The sequence below is a fragment of the Octopus bimaculoides genome, chromosome 21 (genome assembly GCF_046866305.1).
Source record: "Octopus bimaculoides isolate indiv1 chromosome 21, ASM4686630v1, whole genome shotgun sequence".
Taxonomy (NCBI): domain Eukaryota; kingdom Metazoa; phylum Mollusca; class Cephalopoda; order Octopoda; family Octopodidae; genus Octopus; species Octopus bimaculoides.
Window position 1 is genome coordinate 39,460 of NC_142948.1, and position 15,537 is coordinate 54,996.

Consider the following 15,537-nt stretch of genomic DNA (forward strand, 5'->3'; position numbering starts at 1 on the left):
ACCTAACATAACAGTCTTGTGACCTCTTTATGAAAGTTTAACCCTTTAGAATTTAATCCAGTCATATCAGGCTCAAATATTCAACCTGTTTTATGCCCAAATTGGTCAGATCAGACCTTTCAATCCTACTCTACAAAATCCTTTTAAGAAATAAAAAAAATCACATCATTGAAATCTCAAAGCTATGAGATAATGCATGATGAAATTAAAACAATGTGACTATATAAGCATCACGGTCAACACAGTAATCTGAATGCTAAAGGGTTAAGGAAGTTTGATGGAGTTGTCAACTTACAGAACAATTCAAGCTTTGCTTCCATGAATTAATAATTTCAGAATCTACTTTCTTTAAAGGTATTGCTTTATTGTAAAATCTAAGAACATCAGATGATATTTTAAACTCCGGGATAGCTTTCAGACATGTTGAAAATTCACTGCAAAATGAAATCCAAAAATCATTTCATATAAATGAACTACAAAATTAAACCAAGAATTATTTCACACATTTAGTTTTCATAAAGTATTTGCTTTCATTATACACAAATGCTTATTTTAATAGACATAACTTAAATTGAAATCTTTTATCGTAATTTTAAATAATAATTTTGAAATAAGCTATATTCCAAACATCAAATTCTTTCGTTGTATACACATAAATACACACACACATGAGAGTTATATCGCAACTGATTAGGTATAGAATTAAACTAGATGAGATGCAGTTTGGTTTTTTTCCAGGGAGAAGTACTACAGATACCATCTTCCGAGTGAGACAGTTACAAGAAAAGTATTTGGTCAAACATAAACCCTTGTACTTAACCTCTGTTGACTTAGAGAAAGCCTTCGACAGGGATCCCTGCTCTCTTATCTGGTGGTCTCTAAGGAAGCTAGGAGTAGAGGAGTGGTTTGTTAGAGCCATACAAGCCATGTACAGCGATGCTGTCAGTAAGGTGAGAGTCAACCTTGAACACAATGATGAATTTAGTGTACAAGTTGGAGTTAACCAGGGATCAGTTCTTAGTCCATTCTTGTTCATCATAATTCTCCAGGCCATAACAGAGGAATTCAAAACTGGATGCCCATGGGAAATGCTATATGCTGATGATCTTGCTCTTATTGCAGAATTGGAGAAGTTCCAGGTTTCGAAGCAAAACCTGGAATCAAATGGCCTTAAAGTTAACTTGGCAAAGACTAAAATTATTGTTAACAAGAAAGTGGATAAGACTATTTCTGTCAGGTAAATGGCCCTGCTCAGTATATGTTGGAAAGGACTGGAACATCTTTGGTTATAGATCTATTTGATCAGAACTGATTTGATCACATGATCACCATACCTTTTTTTCTTGTTAAATATGTTGTTTAGATTTTCTTGAAGCTGCTCCCACAAACCAGATTTTCTACAATGTTGGCAGGTGAACTGGCCTAGAAATAAAATACGGACAATTCTTTAGGAATCATACAGACAAAAAAAAGGGAATGTGAGAAAAAATTTGTTGTTCAGCCCCAGGTCAGCTCTGATCCAAAGACTTATGATCAATGGCATTCCAGCTGACCAGACTGTTGTTTATTTAGACACTAAAGTGTTACTCATCAAGAAATGCTGGGGATATATGTTTTACTGCTCAGGGGAATATCAGCTGTTACACAGGTACAACAAAATTCATGCAGAATGAATACTAATTAAAATATTTATTACTTTAGAATAACTCTCTCAGTTGTATATTTGCAATGAATACATGACATTAAAAAAAAAATATTGTTTGTCAATCAGATAAACATTATCTGATTCTGTAATCAGTAGCAAGTAGATATTCCCAATATCATAGGTAAATTAGTACCTGTGCCTATAATGACCAAAATTGCCAGGTCATTCTTCAGTTAGCATTAGTGGTTATTCAGTGATCTATATGGCTACTAATACTAATTTCTAGTCTGTACATAAACTATTGTAATTATAGATTCATCATTAATCCAATTGACAGTGTATCTCCCACTTCTTTGTTTATTTGTCCTTCCTCCTAAAGATAATAAAGACACTATTAGTTAACTCTGATATCCCAATTGGAAATATTAGAGCTCATGTTGGTCTCATGAAGAGTAAAGAGGCCTGAGAGCTTTAGAGTAAGATCACTGAAAAACCAGCATTTTTATCATCACACTAACACTAAATGAGTTTCTGTAAGGGCTAAAGGAGCACCTTCCCTCCAGAAGGCACAACATACCTCTCTAGATACTAACATGAAATTTCAAAGTTGAGAAGTGATCTGTGACCTGGACAAGAGTTCCTTCTGAGTAGTCAACCAGAGTCAGCTGAGTGAGGAACTTGTGATAAGCAGAGCTGTCCTAACCTGAAGTAATTACTGAGGTTACTGTCTGCAATTTATACAGCAGTCAAATCACACCCCAGAATACATTAGATCAATGATTCCCAACATGGTCCCTGGGACCCACCGGTGGTCCCCAGAGAATTCGTAGCCGAAAAATAATTGAAACCATTTCAAATCTACACAATATTGTTTGATAATAAAGACACTATTAGTTAATAATAATTTATATGAAGACAATAATAATAATAAAAAAAACAAAATTCAATAATTATTCCATAAGAATCAATAATGTATAATATATAATCAATAATATATTACAATCAAGAATTACAGAATTTAAATTTTACAATCACAACAGTTTCATAATGAATTTGATATTTTTGATAGATCACTACACAATATTGCTTAATAATAAATTTGATACTTTTAATTTATTGAAATAAAATATTTATTATTTTTATTTTCTTTAAGATCAGGTGTAATAATGTCTGAACCAACTGCTAAAAATGCAAAACTGAGGAACTACAAAGAAGATTTTATCATGTTTGGTTTTGTATCTGCAGACTGAAAACCTGTGTGTCTTGAATGTGATGCCATTCCATGAGAAATCATTCCATGAAGAAAGTTCAGCTGGAACAGCACCAGAAATTAAGGCCTCCATCATCTGTTGGTAAAGGTGGGGAATATTTTGAGAATCAAAAGAAAATACAGTCAATCAAACTACCTGAGATAAATACTGAAAAAAGCAAAGACACTCAAATCATGTTATTTGGTCCCTGAAATTATTGCCAAGGTTGCAGCACCTCAGATTTATGATGAGAAGCTTGTCAAGCCTGCTATGATAGCAGTGTGCAGATGGGGTTCTGGGAAAAGACGCTGCATCTACTCTAAGAAATAACACAATTACAAGAATACAGGATGAAATGTCTAATTTTGTTGAGAAGAAGGTTGTGGAAATTCTCCAAAAGACAATTTTTTCTATCCAGGTTGATGATAGCAAAATTCATAACCAAGCTATCCTTCCGATTCATATGTCAGATTCATCCATGAAGATGATATAAGGGAAGAAATGTTATTCATTAAAAGTTTTTCAGAAACTATTAATGGAGAAGATATATTCAATGAAGTAATGCAGTATTTTAATGATAGAAATATTCCATTGACTAATTGGATCAACTAATTGGATCAACTAATTGGATCAACTAATTGGATCAACTAATTGGATCAACATTGCATCAGATGGAGCTGCAGCCATGACTGGGAAAGTGAAAGGCTTTGTTTCTAGAATGGAATCAGTTGCTCCTCACATCTTTTATACACATTGCATTATCCACAGACAGCATTTGGTTGCTAAGAATATTGGAGGACACATAGAAGAAGCACTCAACACTGCCATACATGCAATTAACTTTGTCAAATCAAACTCAGTGACTAATAGATTCTTTATGCAATTCTGTGAAGATGAAGATTTTAAAACCCTATTGTTTCACACAGAAGATGGTTGTCAAAAGGCCTGAGCCTTGAAAGACTAGTGAATTGGTGGGAACCATTAATCAACTTTCTCATGTTCAAGAGTCAGATGACTCATTACAACTCCAAGAAGCAAGCTGATACAACTAAGAAAATTTTGGAAAGACTTTCTGAGTTTAAATCAAAAATATTCTACTTGAGTGATATTTTTAAAACAGTGAATCTGCTTAACTTAGAGCTGCAAGGTAGAAAATCAGATTTGGTCCCCTGTTTTAACACCACTGTTCCTACATCAGAATGCATTGCTGCATGCATTGTCCATCTTGAAGGTCTTCATGTAGACTTTGAGAGAAGATGCAATGATTTATTAAAGATGGATTATCCACTCTGGTTTGTAGATCTAGAAAATTATGAGCCAGGAGATGAAAATTTTGAGTTGGCTGAAATGCTGTTGGATTTGAAAGAGAATATGAAACTGAGAAGAAGAGTTGAAAAAGAAGGTGTCTTTGCCTACATATCGATAAAGGAATCACACCCAAATATTTTTCGACATGTAGAAGCAAGCATCATTCCTTTTCCCTACCACATGGGTGGTGGAATCTGCATTTTCAGCTGTTGTAGATATTTTAAGTAGAAAAAGAAATGAATTAGATATCAACAGCAGAGAAACAATCAGACTAAGACTAAATGAGTTCATTAAAATTGATTATGATACCTTGTGTCAGAAACACCAATATCAAAAGCTAGTCTATAGCTGAATGGACTAAAAATGAATGACTTTATGAAAAATGATTTTGATGTCTTGTGTTTATCTTTCATCATCATTATCATCATTTAACGTCCGCTTTCCATGCTAGCATGGGTTGGACGATTTGACTGAGGACTGGCCAGCCAGAAGGCTGCACCAAGCTCCAATCTGATCTGGCAGAGTTTCTACAGCTGGATGCCCTTCCTAACGCCAACCACTCCGAGAGTGTAGTTGGTGCTTTTATGTGCCACCGGCACGAAGACCAGTCAGGCAGTACTAGCAACGGCCACGCTGAAAATGGTGCCAGCGGCACTGGCAAAGACTTCGCTCGAGTGATTTTCTAATGTGCCACCAACACAAGTGCTAGAAGGCGATGCTGGTAACGATTACACTCAAATGGTGTTATTTACGGGCCACTAGCACGGAAGCCAGACAGCTGCTCTGGCAATGAACACGCTCGGACAGTGCTGTTAGTGCTCCACTGGTACAAGTGCCAGTCATCAAGCATGGTTCAATTACGATTGTGATTTCACTTGCCCCAACAGGTCTTCGCAAGCAGAGTTTAGTGTCCAATGAAGGAGAGGTTGGCATGGGTGCTAGTCATCAGATTCGGTTCGATTTCGATTTCAGATTTCAAATTCCAAATTCATTTGCCTCAACAGGTCTTCGCAAGCAGAGTGTTTAGTGTCCAATGAAGTAAAGATACAAATAAGTGAGCTGGCTACACTTCTGGCAGAGGTCACAGATTATGCTCTCACTTGCCTTGCCGGGTCTTCTCACGTACTGCATATTTCCAAAGGTCCCAGTCACTGGTCATTGCCTTGGTGAGGCCTAAAGTTCGAAGGTCATGCTTCACCACCTCATCCCAGGTCTTCCTGGGTCTACCTCTTCCACAGGTTCCCTCAACTGCTAGGGTGTGGCACTTTTTCACACAGCTATCCTCATCCATTCTTGCCACATGTCCATACCAGCGCAATCGTCTCACTAAAATAAATTTTAAATTTTATCTTTTGTTTGCTAAAATAAATTTTAAAGTGTAAATTGACTATTTTGTCTTTTCATTAAGTATTTTAGTGTGAAAATAGAACAGCTTAAAGTAAAAGTAGAAGTGGTCTCTAGAAACTGTTTCAAGTAAAAAATGGTCCTTGAGCTGAAAAAGGTTAGGAACCACTGCATTAGATAATGCAATCCTAATTTAAATAAAAGACAGGTCAGGGTTAGAAGGTCATTGACTATATGTATGCGGGATTATGATTAAACAACAACACACATTTACATTATTTACATTTGACGGATATTTGTCCTCATCTTGTTTGTTGTTAACACAACGTTTCGGCTGATATACCCTCCAGCCTTCGTCAGGTGTCTTGGGGAAATTTCGAACCTGGGTTCTCATTCCTAACGATGTTACTATTATTATTAATCAGGTCGCTGCCGTGAATCGAACTCGGAATCTTGGGGTTAGTAGCCAGTGCTCTTAACCACTACGCCATATGCCCGTGGGCATAGTGGTTAAGAGCGCGGGCTACTAACCCCAAGATTCCGAGTTCGATTCACGGCAGCGACCTGATTAATAATAATAATAATAATAATAATAATAATAATAATAATAATATAATAATAGTAACATCGTCAGGAATGAGAACCCAGGTTCGAAATTTCCCCAAGACACCTGACGAAGGCTGGAGGGTATATCAGCTGAAACGTTGTGTTAACAACAAACAAGATAAGGACAAATATCCGTCAAATGTAAATAATTCCTCATCTCTTAAATATAGAACTGAACAACACACATAAATGATGAAATATACGAACCTGTGATCATATTTATATAAATATACTTTGTCTGTTTGTTAATGGTGTTGAAAGCTTTAGGACATGTTACTATGATACTTGTATATTGTTTTTCAAAACTGATTCCTTTTGATTTCAGATATTTCACAACTGTATCCTCATTGATAAAAGTGGATTGCATAGTTTTTTTGCTTATTTGTATCAGATGTCTTTTACTGAGAGACTTTAAGGTGTTTGACTGTACAATATCCCAAATCTTTAACAAGTACTGATAGTACACTGGATTCTTTTGGTACTGGATAAACATTGTGTAAATAATAGATGAAACAGAAACTAGTGTTTACTTGCAAGGATTGTATTAAAAATAAAAATGTATATGTCAGGGAATGTAACAGCTTCATGAAGTGTAATATTAGGAAAACTTTTATATATTCTTGTAAGTAAACTATATTGGTATTTCCTGTTCATTGTTTAACAAATAATTGGATGATAAAAATTGCTGACCCGTGTTTGCAGTTCATTTAAACAATAAAAACTTTGAAACTTTCTGAGAGAAAATCCAAAATCTGAAATGATACAAAATAAAATATAACAATTAGTTTACAAAAAAAAAAAAAAAAAGGTAAATAAATAAAAGCGATTTTATTTATTTTTTAATTTTAAATAATTCTGTTATTGGTTTCAGTGGAATCATAAGGCGAACAATGAAGTTACGAAATGAACTTCTTAATCACACAACCTCACCTGTATTCATAAGTCCAAGACCTTTTTTAAAAATTGTTTTTGGTATTAGCCACGATAAAAGGACTCTGTTCATTAGTTCTCTGAGAACAGTCAGAGATATTCTTATAAATATATAATAGGTATGACACTGGACCTCAACTTATAGCTGTCCTATCACACGAATCCGACGGTCAGACAACTTGCAGAACTAATGAACAGAGTCCCTTCATCTTGGCTAACACCATAATAAAAAAAAAAAAGTCCTAGACTTGGTGAATGTAGGTGAGGCTGTATGATTAACAAGCTCATTTCATAATAACTACATTGTTCCCCTTTTGATACCACTGAAACCAATAAAATATGATTAGTTTTAATATAAAGATAGGAAGCAGAAGTTGAAGCTTTCATGCAATGACCCCACAACTCCTGATTGTGTATCACATTTGTTCGTATATCCAGAACTATGTTTTCTAATTTAAGATGGTAGGATGTGATTTGAGGGAAATTTGACTACCATATCTATCTGGCAGGCCATGTGCTCGTGCAAATGCCTTCCCATATTGGATCAAAGTAAAGTTTTTTGCTGTTATGCACTCTTAATTCAGTCATGATAATTCTACAGATTTTATATAAAGAATTATGTTGATCATTATGACTCCTGTCTGGACAGTATAATGTAATTGTGGTAGATTTAGCTGCTATTTTCAGCAGATTTGTATGACCAAGTGTTAGCTTCCTCAAATTACAACCTGCTGTTTTATAATAAAGACAGGACAGTTTTTGCTGGAATATCATTGATCATAAAGTTACAGAAGTTACTGATAACAGAGTCAGGGGGAGGAGGAAGAATGATTTAAAAACATTTTACTATCTGCAGAATTTCATTTAGAAAGAAATAAAAGAAAAACTAAGTATGGGGGTCGCTTCGACTAAAATTCTTCGAGACGGTGCCTCGTCATGGGCCACGTTCTAATGACTGAAACAAGTGAAAAATAAAAGATCTATTTAGCCTTATTTTAACTCTTATTCTATACATTAAAATACAAATATAAAATCTAAAAAAAAAACACACACACAATCAAGAGCGAAGAAAAAAGAAAAATATCAATTCAACGTTGAATGCATCGGTCGCACACGATAAGAAACGATGCCCCCTAAGAAGTCTTGGCGTTTCTTTAGAAGCGAACCTCTCCAAGAAAATGACGCCAAAAAAATATGATGAAAAATGGGAAATATATCCAAAATAAATGAAGTATGCAAAAAAATTAGGAAGATTCATCTATTTTTAGATCTTTTATACTACAAAAGAAAGAAGGGGAAACGGGCGAATCTCAACAGACCTGTGGGACGATATATCAAATTAATAACGAGGGACCTGACAATATCGTTTGCAAATTCTTGATAGTTTTTAATCAGATATTTTTTTACTGGTTTAGTGTTAGATGGACTCGCTTTACCTTCGCCCATTTTATGATATTTCCCGTTCAGGAACAAAATTTAACATAATAGTATATATTAGTTATAAACTGAGTTTTAAGAAAAAGATTGTGAATTCTTACAATTCGCAGATGATATTGTCGAGGGCCCCTTTATCAGTAATAATACCTGACTGGTAGAAAGTCAGTTATCGTCCCACGTTCTTGTTTAGATTCGCGACTGTCCGTTTTCCTTATATTATTATTTTTTTTTGTATAAAATATTTAAAAATACATTAATCTTCCTAATTTTTTTTAGACATATTTCCCATTTTCGTAACTTTTTTAACAAGTAAGCGTCATTTTCTTGGAGAGGTAAACTTCTAAAGAAGAACCGAAGTCCCAAACAAATTTTAATAATGAGACAAGTTCATCACTTTACTAAAATCATCTAATTTATTATTTAAATATTAACTGAAACAGTCTATTTCGCTGGAAGCTGTTATAAAACGGTTGGAACCAAATTTCATTCAAATCACATTCTATCGTCATGCAAAAGAAAAAAAGAAAAAAGAATTTTAGATACAAAAAAAGCGGGATGGTCACGGATGGAGTCTTCTCGGCCAGGACCAACACCAAAAACCATGTACAAAAGTCAGAAGTTCGCTAACAGAAAGTTAAATAGAATTAGACAAAACTTCGCCTAATTCTGACGTTCTTACATTAATTAAAAGCCTAACAAAAGAAAAAAAAAAGTCTCGACATTGCTTTCTAAACATCAACGAATGTCTTTAATCTTGTGTAACAAAATCACTTTTAATTTGTATTTACAACTCAATCATCTTAAACCCAAATCTCTCTCTCTAAATAAATATATATCTAATTATATATAAAATAGGTGTGCGTATTCACTTATGAGGAGGATCTTTCGGTTTGAATATATAAAAATATCGTAACTTGTATCAATTAATTACGCCGACGGCCAAATTATTTTGGTACATCCTTTTTAATGTTGGTGTACTTCTAACTGACGCCGCTTTCGTTCAAGATTATCGATATATATATATATGTCTGCATATTAGAGTGTGTCTACTACAATACAGTGTTTATGAAAGATACAAAAGAAAAACTTACTCGGTTCGAATCCATTGAAAGATGAGTAAAGGGAGATAATCATTGGTAGACCCTCGTTCTTTTACTCCAACCTGGGGAACTTAACTCCTTGATCCCGAGCGACGACCTCAGCTTTTCGTAAACATTTACTGGCGCGACCCATTTCTGCAACTCAATTCTCCCAGGGCTGCAGTCTTTAATATTGACATAAAATACGTAATTTTCCAAAAGTTTTATTAAAGTTATACCATTTTACTTTGATTATTGATTATTTGGTGTTGCATCTCTTATGCCTATCACATATTCATCCACATAGGTCATTTTGGGACTAAATAAACAATTTCATTTGCGATCCCCAGATTAGGAACGTCTGTACTTGATATAACAGCCAACTATCATTCACATTGCACCTCTCCCCCAATATCTAAAAAACATATAAGGGCACATTAAATAATCTGTGATGGCTAGAATACATTTAACGTAAGGTTTAAAACGAATAGGATGGACACATCAGATAATAGAGAAGACGAATTGTAATGACTAGAACGTCCTTGGTACTACCTGCTTTATCAGCACTGACCTCACTAAACAATTACTAAAGACTAGAAAATCTCTACATGCTCGTCTGAACTGCTAGAAATATCGGATCAAATTCCCCTCAGCTTAAAAAAAGGGGGGGGGGAGAACACATATTAGATAAAACAATTCTAGATACTCTCCTAAAAACAGATAGTCCTGGACGGAAAGCTTTTCATCAAAGAACAGCTGAATTAGCGGGTGACATGCTGTTAAACAACTGGAAATGACGCACCTGCAATAACTTTTGTCCAATCAAAAATCGCTTCAGCAACTCTCCTCCTTGCGGTTACCCCATTCTTAAAATCTTCGTATTCGATTCGTATATTATCGTGGTTACCAGAAGGGTTTTGTTTATAATTTTTTTATTTGCTTGCAAGCCATTATGCATGAAGAGAAAACCGACCGAGTTGCAGCAATCAGCGACTATGACAAAGCAGTACTTAATAGAGTTTTCAATCCTGAAAATCCGTACAACGCTAGCGAAGATATTGAAATAATTAACTGGAATGAAGGTAACCTCCAAATAACTTTTCTGAAAGCGTTTCTTTTGTTTACTATTATACATATTCACGTAAATACATACATGTTGATGGAAATCAATTCAGTGATGATGGAAGCCCATTCTTTGAGCCGCTAAGATGAGGTTTTTAGTTTTCGCGTAGCTTATGATATACAACTTTTACTACAACTATTTACATTAGTGTCTCTTTATTACTAAAATCATGACAATTGGTATTGTGAATAGAAGAGTCTTTTCAAACCACCAACACACAAATACAGATTCAAGCATACATACACCACGCACACGAGCAATGAAAGCAGCTTCTGCGTAGTTGGCTAGCCTGCTAGAAATAGCAGTCAAATCACCTTTATATCATAATTTTTGCCAATTTTTTTGCAGATTCGTATTCTTCGTAGCCGAAAACGGGGGTTTGTGTAGAAAAATAATAAATTTTTTTAAAAAGGGGTGTTTTTGTAGGGTACAAAAAGGAAGTCTTGCCTTTTTTCAGATTTTTTAACCCCCTCCTCGCTTATCCCCCCCACCGCTTTTATTCCCCCCTTCCTTATTAAACCTTGCTAATCTATCTAGTGTTAGGGTTAGGGTGTTTGCAGTACCAGTGCTCAGACCAACATTTGGAGTACTTGATTGGTTGCTTGATGAGACCCAAGCCATTGATGTGAAAACTCAGGAGGTACTGATTGGCACAAATAATTTTCACATCATCAATAGTGACGTAGACCACCTCTCCCTAAAATGAAAAGAAGGAGGCAGAGGCTTAACATCGATCCAGACTGCTCTTCAGTGTTATATCATATCCCTTTTGCAACATATTTTAAGCACCAAGTGTTAAAGTGAATCCATTAATAAAGTGGAGTTAACACTAAAGATATCACCCACATCATTAGCATACATCCCAAAATTTCATCATGTTATTATCTTACAATGAGACATGATGTTATAGTCAAGAAACTGTATGAGATATGTTGGAAGGATAATCATGAAGCCAAAGGGATAAGAACCTATAGTATGGTAGAGGTCATACCACCTGTAATATGAAAGAGTACTGGTGCGATGTCCCTGTGAAAACCTCAAGAAAATGCAAACAGAATAAACCAGACATGGTGATTGCAGACAGAGAAGAGAAACTAAGTACATTAGTAAAAATCAGTTGTCCAGTGTGAAACTAAAGATCAGTGACAAAGTTAAAAAGACCTATGCCGAGCTATTTATAGCTACTCTACCTGGATTACAAGTTCAGATTTTTCCCCATAATTACTGGAGCACTAGAATATGTAACAAACTGCCTCAATACCAATCTTGAGAAATTAGGATTCTGAAAGGAGAAAGCTTATTAAAATATTACAGATACAAGGCATCAATGGAATTGTCAAAGCAGGTAAAACTTTCCAAAAGTTAAGCATTTAAATACATATGCATATATTTAAATATGCAACATAAAACAAAGCATACAAATTTGCACATGCACTGACCCCAAATATTGCACTTATTATACACAATGATGCACAAATACCCTGTTGATGTTAAAAATTCCAGTGAAAGAGCCTTGGATCTAGGTTAGAAACTGGTTTGTCCTTCATTGATAAGAAATCTAGAAATAAAACGAAATAAGAACATACATATGTATAAACATAATTGATTATAATGCAATTCTAATGAATTTACTTTTAAATGAAATCTATAAGGCATGAAAGTTTTTTTTGTTATCAGTGGAGATTATGTAAAGTCACAGCTGTTTGTGTTTTATTTACAAAACCTATGATAAACCAGCAGTTCATGTGAGACATTATCTGAAAATAAAATCAAACATTTTATTTTATCTTTTATGTTTTTTTAGTTCCACAGTCACTATTAAAAATGGAGATATTAGATAATACACTATGAGATGCACTATTTTTGCAGGAAAAAAATGAGACAGGATGGTCATGGTTGGAGTGCTTTTACTCATAGGTCTGCTCAATCAGTATTCACCTGTTGTTAATATGTACAAAGTGCATTGCAGAAATTTTGAAACTTTTTTTAGGAGAGGCAGTTATAACTGTCCTAAATTATTGTAATTTTAGCACATCATTCCTATACGTCTAATAAGCTGACCTGCCACCAACTTTTGTTATTCCAGATTAAGGGAGATAGCTGTAACAACACTTTGAAAGCATCTTACTAAACACTGCTTGTTACAGCTAACTATTTTTCAAAATGCAATCAGTACATGAAGACAATTTGGAAGCTCACTATGTAATAAAGTTTTGTGTTAAACTGGAGAAAGACACCACAGAAACTTATGAAATGGTCCAGACTGCTCATATGAGCATCTGTTTTTTTGCTGGCACAAGAGGGCAGGTAAAGCAAGTCTACCAGGAAGTTCATGATGATCCTGTTTTTTCGACAGCTAGGGCATCATCTCCATATGCTTTTAGTGTGTTAAGGAAGAGATTTTGTCGCAAAAGGCCAGAGCACCTGCCCAAGGACAAATGCCAGTCCACAATTCTATCCTGACAACCGACTACTTGACAGAGATGAGCATCAACACTGTCTCTCACCATCCCTACAGTCAAGACCTTGCTCTCTGCTTTTGACTGTTCCCCCAAGCTGAAGGAGAACCTCTGGGGTAGTGGTTTCGAAGAATTGAGAAGATGAAGGAGGCTGTAACAAGGGGCCTGGACACCTTCACTTTGGAAGACTTCCATAGGGGGGGTCTTCATGAAGTGGTTAGGGTTAGAGTTACAACAAATGCATTGGAGTCAGTGAATCTTAATTTGAAGGATATTTTGTACTTTGACATTAACAAAGGTCCCAAACTTCTGGAATGCATCTTTCAATAACACATGCTTCTTTGATCTCAAATGAATGTGCTTCATAGCAAGAGATATATATGATGCCATCAACATGAAACTCCTTCATAACCCTAATATAACAGCTAACACCACTACTATCTAGCTATTTGGTACCTTTAGCAAATGCATCCCCACCCAGATGAAACTGCAGTGATACTAAAAATATCTGATATTTCCTTATTTTATTTCCTTCAGCTACAGGGGTCTCTTTTGTCATTCAAAGGCCCTATCACTTAGCTACTAAACCTAAATTCCTCCAACATATATCTTTTATTTATCACAAAAACTTGTGGTTGAATTGGTGTGAAACAAAATAAAAAATAATCTAACCTAAAGTCAGTTAATATCATCCAACTCTCGGAGTTATAAGATGCAATAAATTCAGCTAATTGTATGTGTTCATGTTTCTACAGTCATGGAATAATTACAATAATAATAACCAGGAAAACAGTGGTATATTGATAAATCCTTTATTTTTTTCAGAACCTAAAATATTGACTGCTGTTGAGCAAGAAGCTAAGTCTTGGGAAGTTCGAGGAGTTCAGGAAGCTGAAAATGGGAACATAGATTCTTCAATTCACATGTTTACTCAGGCTATACAACTTGCTCCTCAATTTTCTTCTGGTTACAATAATCGAGCTCAAGCACTTCGACTGAAGGGTGATATACAAGGTAAACATGAATTTAGTTGTTTAGTCCTGAATAAGCCTTGTGACAGATGAAATATAGGAAATTGCCATTAGTGTGTAAATTATTATACACAGATACACACATACATGCATTTATGCTCATGCATGCACATGTTCACACACACACACACACACCTCCTTTTTTTTTATTGCTCCCTGCATTGTATATGGTAGCATTAAGATACGCACTCTGTCTTTATCTTTTAGGGGCTTTAGAGGATTTAGATAAAGCCATTGAGCTGAATACTGGTAACAGTGCTGTCTGTAAAGCTGTTGTTCAACGTGCAATACTTCGACGTTACAAAGGTAAGTTCTTCGCATACATATGAATACACTCAGGTGTATTGTTGCAATGAATCTTACCAATCTATCAACACCATGCAATTTATCTATACCTATTTGCGTGTGTTTGTGTGTGACGGTGATGATATATATATTGTGAGCAATAAAGTTTCTTGTATATTCCATTTTCTGTCTCTATAATCGTTATGTCCAGTGTATTATTTTCTGACTTTTTGTTCATTTGAATAGGAAAGTCCCACAAAGTCTTACATTTCTCTGATTCTAATCCTCTTTTGACTTGATGATTGTACTATGTATTTTTGGCTTCAAATTCCCATTTCTGGCACAGTTTCCAGTGTAAAACATTTACAACCTGGTTGTGCCTCCATTTCTTATATTCTTCTTGTGCCAACTTGGGGCATTCTGTCACTCTGTGTGCCACTGTCTCGTTCCAGCTTCTGCAGGCTCTACACTTTTCTGATACATTCTCTCCATTTATATTTTTTCTCGAGTTGTTGGTTTTGATCGCTTGATCTTAGGCTACTACTATTAGGCTCTCTCTTTCTTTTTTTAATTGCCCCTTTTTTTAACCAAGCCCAGGATTTTGTTCCACATACATCATCATTATTATTATTATGATTATTATTATTATTCTCATCCCCACCACCACCATCTTTATCTGTTTTTTGCTTTTTCTAGGTGATGACAAAGGAGCTCTTGAAGATTTTAAGAGTGCTGCAAGCAGAGGAAGTGCATTTGCGCAACAGATGCTAATTGTGTTGAACCCATATGCTGCTCTGTGTAACCAAATGTTGTGTGAGGTTATCAATAAGTTAAAGAATGGAAACATTGAGGATTCCATTTAAATATTTTTTTTTGTTGTTGTTTAGTACTTGGTTGACCCCGACCCAGCATTTCTATGATGTTCCATCTATGACTACCTTGGTTTTTTTCTAATTCAGACTATATGTATATCTAAAACTTAATTACCTAATGATATCTTTTTTGGTGTTGTAGTTTAGCTTCAGTTTAGTCTTGATTCA

At 35.1% G+C, this 15,537-nt stretch overlaps 2 protein-coding genes across 10 annotated transcripts in view; one reads left to right on the forward strand and one right to left on the reverse strand.

Annotated features, from left to right (window-relative positions):
* Window positions 1-15,537, reverse strand: part of LOC106882273 (twinkle mtDNA helicase) — a 100,555-nt gene that overhangs the window by 36,756 nt on the left and 48,262 nt on the right. For 7 of the 9 annotated variants that reach the window (XM_089338716.1, XM_089338711.1, XM_089338713.1 and 4 more), the window contains exons 1-4: window positions 9,612-9,749; window positions 6,361-6,905; window positions 1,335-1,422; window positions 296-434 (exon numbers count right to left, since the gene is read on the reverse strand). In XM_089338716.1, coding sequence (XP_089194842.1) covers window positions 296-434; window positions 1,335-1,422; window positions 6,361-6,646 — 513 coding nt within the window. In that variant the 5' untranslated portion in view covers window positions 6,647-6,905; window positions 9,612-9,749. Of the gene's footprint in view, window positions 1-295; window positions 435-1,334; window positions 1,423-6,360; window positions 6,906-8,621; window positions 8,731-9,611; window positions 9,750-15,537 lie in introns of those variants that run through there. The other 2 variants (XM_089338712.1, XM_052975583.2) reach the window with 2 other exon arrangements.
* LOC106882274 (tetratricopeptide repeat protein 36) lies at window positions 10,546-15,365 on the forward strand. The gene is made up of 4 exons (XM_014932892.3): window positions 10,546-10,681; window positions 14,007-14,195; window positions 14,420-14,518; window positions 15,194-15,365. The coding sequence occupies exons 1-4, from the start codon at window positions 10,552-10,554 to the stop codon at window positions 15,358-15,360; spliced, it is 585 nt and encodes a 194-aa protein (XP_014788378.1). The 5' UTR covers window positions 10,546-10,551; the 3' UTR covers window positions 15,361-15,365.

Bases quoted from the DNA above. Each gene is read 5' to 3' on its own strand.
- LOC106882274 (XM_014932892.3), top strand. From the start codon at position 10,552: ATGCATGAAGAGAAAACCGACCGAGTTGCAGCAATCAGCGACTATGAC. The intron at 10,682-14,006 runs GTAACCTCCAAA...TATTTTTTTCAG, and splicing joins AATAATTAACTGGAATGAAG to AACCTAAAATATTGACTGCT. The intron at 14,519-15,193 runs GTAAGTTCTTCG...TGCTTTTTCTAG, and splicing joins AATACTTCGACGTTACAAAG to GTGATGACAAAGGAGCTCTT.